General features: G+C 49.5%; 2 protein-coding genes across 2 annotated transcripts; one reads left to right on the top strand and one right to left on the bottom strand.

Moving 5' to 3' along the window:
- Positions 1-744: 744 nt before the first annotated feature.
- LOC120658130 (12-oxophytodienoate reductase 1-like) lies at positions 745-2,347 on the bottom strand. The gene is made up of 2 exons (XM_039936344.1): positions 1,935-2,347; positions 745-1,771 (listed from the first exon to the last, which is right to left on the bottom strand). The coding sequence occupies exons 1-2, from the start codon at positions 2,287-2,289 to the stop codon at positions 969-971; spliced, it is 1,158 nt and encodes a 385-aa protein (XP_039792278.1). The 5' UTR covers positions 2,290-2,347; the 3' UTR covers positions 745-968.
- A 2,490-nt stretch (positions 2,348-4,837) lies between these two features.
- LOC120658131 lies at positions 4,838-7,098 on the top strand. The gene is made up of 5 exons (XM_039936345.1): positions 4,838-4,955; positions 6,011-6,119; positions 6,531-6,585; positions 6,681-6,711; positions 6,878-7,098. The coding sequence occupies exons 1-5, from the start codon at positions 4,864-4,866 to the stop codon at positions 6,912-6,914; spliced, it is 324 nt and encodes a 107-aa protein (XP_039792279.1). The 5' UTR covers positions 4,838-4,863; the 3' UTR covers positions 6,915-7,098.
- The last annotated feature ends 232 nt before the right edge of the window (positions 7,099-7,330 follow it).

Consider the following 7,330-nt stretch of genomic DNA (forward strand, 5'->3'; position numbering starts at 1 on the left):
TGGGGGAGGCTGGATATCCGGTTTTGCAGTTGAGGGAGGAAAATCAAATTTTTGTGATAGTTGAGGCAGGAAAAGTAGACTTTTTCTAAAATAGAATACCAATACAGAGACGCGAGCATGGCCTACTTTGGGGAGGAGTGCAACCTTAACTGTGGCCCAATATGCAGATAGGGATGTGCGTCCAGCTATGCATGGGTAGTACTAAATTGGGTTTTCCTTTTTCTTTTAATTTTCTATCTTATTCATTTTCGTACCCTTGTTTTTCTTTCTTGTTTTCCGTTTGTAATACTAATTTTTATTTCTTTTCTCTTCTTTTTCCTACTAATTTTTATTTTTTAATTTTCTCTTCTTTTCTTTTTCCTTTCTTTTCTATTTATCCTTTTCTTTTATTTTATTTTCTTGCATGTTTTTTCTTTTTGGTAATACTAAAGTTTCTTTAATTTATTTATTTTGTTTCCTTTTTCTATGTGGTAATACTATTTTCTTTTTTCTCTTTTCTGTAACTAACTTGTTCATCATGTGTACATATTTTGCTCGCTTATAAGAATTATTTGTTCGCGTTGAGACTTGTTTGTTAGTGATGCTAAATTAAGTTTTCTCCATACAGACTAAATTGTTCGCTATAAGAGTAATTTGTTCGCGATGCGGACACATGTGATCAATTTTGTATGCTAATATATTCGCAAAGTTAAATTATTTATTCACTTTATAGACTAATAAATTGCTCATTCATAAATACATTCATAGCATCAATAATAATTTATTCCGGCAGCACACACAATACATTATTTCTTTGCACGCTACCAAAGGGTAAAACAAACAAAGTATATATATGCTACAAAATCATGTATACAAATAATCAACGGTTAATGGCGGAAATAAATCAACCTTATGCGTTTGATGCATGGATCATGCACATTATTCTTGTTTTGAAAAAAACAGGTGCAATCATTCACTGAACTACATCATTAAGTATGAACAACCGAGTCATCATGGTCTTCATTAAGGAAAGGGTAGTCCGTGTAGCCGATAACAGGGTCTTGTGTGTAGAAGGTAGAACGGTCATACTTGTTCAATGGTGCACCTAGCTCGAACCGTTTAGGCAGATCCGGGTTAGCCAAGAAGAGCCGCCCGTAAGCTACGAGGTCTGTGTAGCCACTGGCCACTGCCTTGTTGCCTTCCTCTAGGTCATAGGCCCCAGCGGCAATGAACGTCCCATCGAATGCCTTCCGAAACGGCAAGAGCCCGTGTGGAATCTGCCTCTGCTTGCGACCATCAACAACAAACGTGCCCTTGAAGGCCATTCGAGGCTCCACCATGTGGCAGTAGAGGAAGCCATGATGCTTGTTGAGCTCCCGCACCATGTAGCTGGCGAGCGCCAGCGGGTCGGAGTCCGCACAGTCCATGATGTCCATGAACGGCGACAGCCTCATGCCGACGCGGCTCGCGCCCACCTCGCCGACGACGGCGTCGACGACCTCCACCGCGAAGCGGCACCGGTTCTCGAGGCTGCCGCCGTACTCGTCGGCGCGGTCGTTGCTGCCGTCCTTCATGAACTGCTCGATGAGGTACCCGTGCCCGCCGTGGATCTCCACGCCGTCGAACCCGGCCGCGATGGCGTTCCGCGCAGCGCGCCTGAAGTCGTCGATGATCGCGGGGATCTCTTCTTTCGGGAGCCGCCGTGGTTTTGAGTACACCTCGCCTGGCACGGCGTTGGGGGAAATCTGCTTGTCCGTGCTCGAGATAGGCGCCTGCCCATCGGGCTGAAGCTCTGTCAAATCAATATCAATGAAGCCCAAAAAAGATTTACTCGATATTCAGCAACTACTCCCTCCATTCCAAATTATTAGCTATTTTGACTTTTCTAGATACATCGATTTTGTTATGCACCTAGACATAAGCTAGCAACAGAACAAGTAGCTATAGGAACACACCGTTGGTGGAGGCCCTGCCGACGTGCCAAATCTGGCAGAAGAAGATCCCGCCTTTCCGGTGGACGGCGTCGACGATGGGCTTCCATGCCTCGACCTGCTCTTGCGTCCATATGCCGGGGGTCTCCAGGAACCCCAGCGCGGTGGCAGACACCCCCGTGGCCTCGGCGATGAGGAGGCCGCCCTTGGTGGCGCGCTGCGAGTAGTACACCGCAGCGTGCGGCTGCGGCACGTTGCCGTAGGAGCGGCAGCGCGTGAGGGGCGCGAGGACCACCCGGTGGGAGAGCGAGAATGGGCCCATCTTGTACGGCGTCATCAGCGGGATCACCTCCGTCGCAGGCGCAGCTTGATGCATCATCTTCCCGGTCGCCGGCGTGCCGGCCGGAGATGCGATCTCTGTTTCTTGTTTCAGCTTCTGCGTCTCCAACCCGCAGGGGTATTTATACGTGTCGGAGACTCGGAGTGCGTGATGCTTATTGGCTTCCGATTTTCCAGGCCCCTTGCGTCAGCCATGGTGTCATCCGGTGTTCAGTCGTCTGGTTCGTTGTATCCGGCCTGCAAACCAACTGGCATGGCCACCTACTGTTAACCTCCAGTGTAAACATAACTTCATAAGTGTTGAAGAAATACTTTGATTCTCTCTGTATATTTTTTACACGGATTTGGGAAATCTAAGCAAAGACATGCATACTTTTAGTGATAGATGCAGAGGGGAAGACCTCTCTACGTATAGAAAGTTGCAAAAACTATCATATATGTCACTTGAAGTATAAGATCCTGTTTGGTTTTCAGAAGTCTCTAGCCTCTCCAAAAGTCTCTGGGGCTAAACAAAAGTCCCACCCTGTTTGGTTTCAATAATTGAATGGTCTAAACATCATTTATGGAGTGTTCAAAAGACTTCTTTACCCCTTCTCCCTGCATGCATGCGCCCAGACGCCCTACCCTTCACCTGCGCCGAACCTCCGGCATGTCTGACGCGCCCGACGGCGGCTCCCTCCCGGCGGCGGCGAGCTCCTCAAGCTCGGTCTCGCCGGCCTCAAGCTCGGCAGCGGCGAGGCGGAGTCGCGGGCGCGCAGCGAGGCGGAGGGGCGGAGGCGCGCGGAGTCGTCGGGACTCCAGGCCCACGCGCGGCTCCTGGCGGTGTGGCCTCGCAGCTGCGAGGCAACGGGACGGCGCGATGTGCGGGTGCAGGGTGGTGCGGACGGCACGGGTGCGCGGCGGCGGGAGGGCGCGGTCTCGTGGGCTCGGATCCGGCGCACGGCCGGTGGCGGCGAGGCGCCCCTCCTCCTCCTCCCTCGCGGTCGGCGGGCTCGGCTCCAGCGCGCGGCCTCCATCCCCTGCGCCAGCATGCGGGTGCGCGCGGCCGTCGAGTTCAAGAGGATCTGCGGCGACGGCGAGCTCCGCGGCGGTCGTTGAGCTCCGGCCATGGCGGCGGGCGTCGAGCTCGGACCTCTCCAGGCCGGCATGCGGGAGCAACGCCGGGAGGTGGAGCGGACGGGTGAGCGCACGGCGGGCTTCGGCGGGCGGGCTGGGCGGCAGTTGCGAGGTGGAGCGAGCACTAGCGGCGGCGCGGCTCGAATCGGCGGGCGGGCGGAGTAGAGGCGCGCGTGTTGAGGGGGGGGGACGGGGATGGTGGCGGTGGCAGAGAGGGGAACGGGTTGGGGGAGAGGACGAGAGAGACAGAGGATGTGGATGAGGGGGGCACATCTCGGTGGGGGAGGGGCGGACCGAGGGTAGGGTAGGGGCAGTAGGTGGGAATATAGCCCAAAAGCCTAAAAAAAGCTCCTCAAGAGGGTCTTCTCAAAAAAAAATCTTTACCCCAAAAAAGTCCCTAAAAGTCCCATCCTATTTGGGTTAAAAGTCCCATAAGTCCCAGGGACTTCTACAAAAGTCCCTCAAACCAAATAGGGCCTAAGAGTTTCGTCATAAACAGTTTTTGTTGCAAATACCCACGCCTACTTAATTTTTTTTTTAAAAGGAACCCCACTCCAGTGCACATATGCTTAAACGATTTGGTCCCGTTTTCATTAATTTGGAGCCACTAATATTGAATTTAAACTGACAGTCAAAAAATATTGAATTTAAACGCTTCCCTGCTTGCGAGTTGTCAGTAATATTATCTCTCTTTGGTTTTTGTTTTCTGCTGGGAATAGTACATACGTTTCTGCAGTCTTTATTGGCTTTGGCATATCCCTGCCGTTACCCTTTTTGACTCGTCTCCTTTCGTCGCAATGACCCGCTGTCGACAGTCGTCACCATTTGCGTCACACACATGACTAAGGCACCCGTGGAATTGGAAATCATCTGATATTTTGCCTCCTGTGCGTGGTTACCGTGGCCAAATTGGCCACGGCGCCGGTTGCACACGCTCGCGCCGCGCGTCCCTGCCATACCGTGCTGCCCCTTTCTTTTTCTTCTTCTACACGCTGCTGCTCGACCGCTGCCCCTCTCTCTCCCTCGCCTCCTCTCTCATGCGTCAACCTGCAAATGGTTTGGGCCAGAGTGATTTTAGTGGATTGGATTTGCTCTGGTCTTGTTTTGGTTGGTTTTAAATGGGCTCACCATATTAATTGGTTTGGTTTGAGTTGGATGCTCGAATGAATAGTTCGGCTTGATTTGGATTGGGCCTAAATGATTTGGTTCTAAATGGATCGAGCCTATGAATTGGAAACTATGAATTGGAAACGGTTAGACATCCACGGTAAACCCTATCCTGCGACCTGCCCCGGACGGCCAGACCCTATACTGCGAGTCTGCGACTCCACCACCCTCGGCCGCCACGACGCCAGGCGGTCGCGAGTGCCTCGCCGGCGCCACGCCTCCACCGGCCACCGTCGCCGTCGGCCAGCCTCGCCGACCCGCTGCCGCCACGCCTTGCCGGCCCGCTGCAGCCACGCCTCCGAGCACCCGCTGGCCGCCACCACGCTCGTGGATGCGGAGCCGCTGTCGCCACGCATCGCCGGTTCCCGCCACCTCCGTCACGCCTCGCAGTCGCCGGTTCTCGCCGCTACCACGCCTCCGCCGGTGAGTACGGCCCTCCCTCTAGTTGTTCATGGCCTTCTTGTTGGCCTCGAGCTGGCTGCCTGCAAGGAATCGAGCAGAAGCCCCCGAAACAAGACGAATCGATGGATGGGAGGAAGCGTAAGGGAGGGGATCTGGTAGTAGGGCGGGCGTACGTACCCTTGGACGCCTCATTCTTCTCGGCATTCCTCTCACGGGCCATCTTGGACTTCTGGCCGTTGCCGCCGGCCATGGCTGGTGGTGGTTCCTCCGATTTGGGTGCTCGTGCGAGAAGGGTTAGGGTCCAAACTTCTTATGCGTCCATCTTGTTGAGTTAATTCATACCCCCAAACTTCTTCTTTGTGAGAGCAAGCAGCACTTCAGGGTCCTGCTTTGTCTGCATATATGCGTCCATCTTGTTCAGTTTCTGCAGTACATTATTCTGGTGTCAGGACACCCTGTTAAAATAAGTTAATGAAATATCTGAAATCCGTCGATGAATGGTACATATGCAATGTCCACCTGTCCCAAAATCTTAAACACCATTAGTACTTTGATTTTCTTATTCAAACAGCTAGAAGGAGTGGCCAAAAATAGTTCTGCAAATTTACCAGACTGAATTGATCTAGGAAGAAAGGACTATCATCAAATTTTGAAAGGGAGCTGTCTATTTTGTCAGGCTGATCAGATCCAAGCTCATGTGCAAGTCAGTTCAGCCTTCCACATTTGCTCCGATAATGCAAAATCTTTACAAAACAAGTTAAAAGAAAAAGATACTCGCCTCTTCTGATCAAACATTGAATTAAGTTTAGCTTTATCAACAAAAGAGTTAGGTTCTAAAGGCAGCAGATTCTTCTACTCTCCAAGAAGAAACTTGGCTCCAGTTTATTCTAAGGAAAAATGAAATGGGAGCTGCTGCATACATTGGGATAGTTGCCCTCCCCCACGACAAATTAGGCACAATTGGCTAATCATATTTACACAGGCACATTTGGCTAATTAGGCACAAGTCGGTGACATTTGTTTCTGGTTTTATTCATGAGTATTTTAACTGATCCAGCCATTGCTTGCTTGTGCAGATTCATTGTTACTCCCTCAAAAATGTCTGCAAGCACATCCCACACAACTGATAGCTTTGGAACCGATGATGAGCATGATTCATCTCAACCACGTGTTAGGAGATCAAAGGTATGGAAATACTTTGAGCAGGATTTGGTGATGGTAGATGACGTTTGGAAGGCAGTTTTATCTAAGGTCCCGTTTGTAATCTTGTGTTGTGAGTGATTAGATAGTGCCTGGCTTTCATATTAATTGTAAGTGAGAACTGAATAGCTGTGCAGATTCTGTATGTATAGATGGAATGTCGACCTTCAGCTTTACATATTAGCTATAGGTCAGGCCACCAATATCGATAGTACCCATGCCTTAATTTGTTCTGGCATTCGCGAGCCTCCTTAAAGTTTCTTGTCATATCAAGTTCTGTACCGATATCTTTCTAATGTTTATCCTCAATGCCCTGTCTGACTACAATGCAGCTTTACCTGTTTTTTTTCTTACACATGCATCATCCAATTCTCTGATAAGCTATATTTGTTGCAGGGTTCGGTTGACATGAACAAACCTCCTGAAACGATATCTGGCAATATGACAGCAGGTAAATGAAATAAAAATACTTGAGACATTTTTAACTACAGCAATCATCTGTCTATGACTCGATGGATATTGATCAAACAGTTTCATTTGGTGCAGCCATGTGCGTCTATTCAAGACTCTTTATGAGGTAAGCTTACTGCAGCGCTGAATTCATTTTTCTTTTTCAGTCATCCACATTGCAACATCATATTTGGTGAAGTTGCCTATATATATAATGAGGGATCCTTATGTCCCTTGGGCCATACTGGCCGAATAACTATATGCAACTCAAATGGCAAAGCTGAATTTGACAGGTATATGGAGAACAAAGAACCGGAGGCTCAGCAGTAAAAAAAAGTGTATAAACCTGCATTTACCTGCAGCAGCAGCTTTACCTGCCGGAGTCTTATTTATGTTGTATCTAGTGGCACATGTAAGCATATGTATGGCCATATGGCACAATTCACTCACCGCCAAAACCTGTGTGCATACGTTGTGATTTTTTATTTGGATCCACTCCCAATTCGACATGATATCGCCCCCTCGCCAAAACCTGTGTGGATATGCTGTGTGCGGGGCATGTGGATAATCCATGGTTTTTTAATGGGTGGAACCCATGGATAAAGCATTGGTTTGGTTAGATATGGGGTGAAAGGAAATTATGGATTGGTGTGGTTTGGATTTTGCATATCAACTAACAGGTTGGGGTGGGTTAAATAATCATCTGATGTTGCATATGGGCTGGGGTGGGTATAGCGTGGATTCCA

The sequence above is a fragment of the Panicum virgatum genome, chromosome 2N (genome assembly GCF_016808335.1).
Source record: "Panicum virgatum strain AP13 chromosome 2N, P.virgatum_v5, whole genome shotgun sequence".
NCBI lineage: Eukaryota > Viridiplantae > Streptophyta > Magnoliopsida > Poales > Poaceae > Panicum > Panicum virgatum.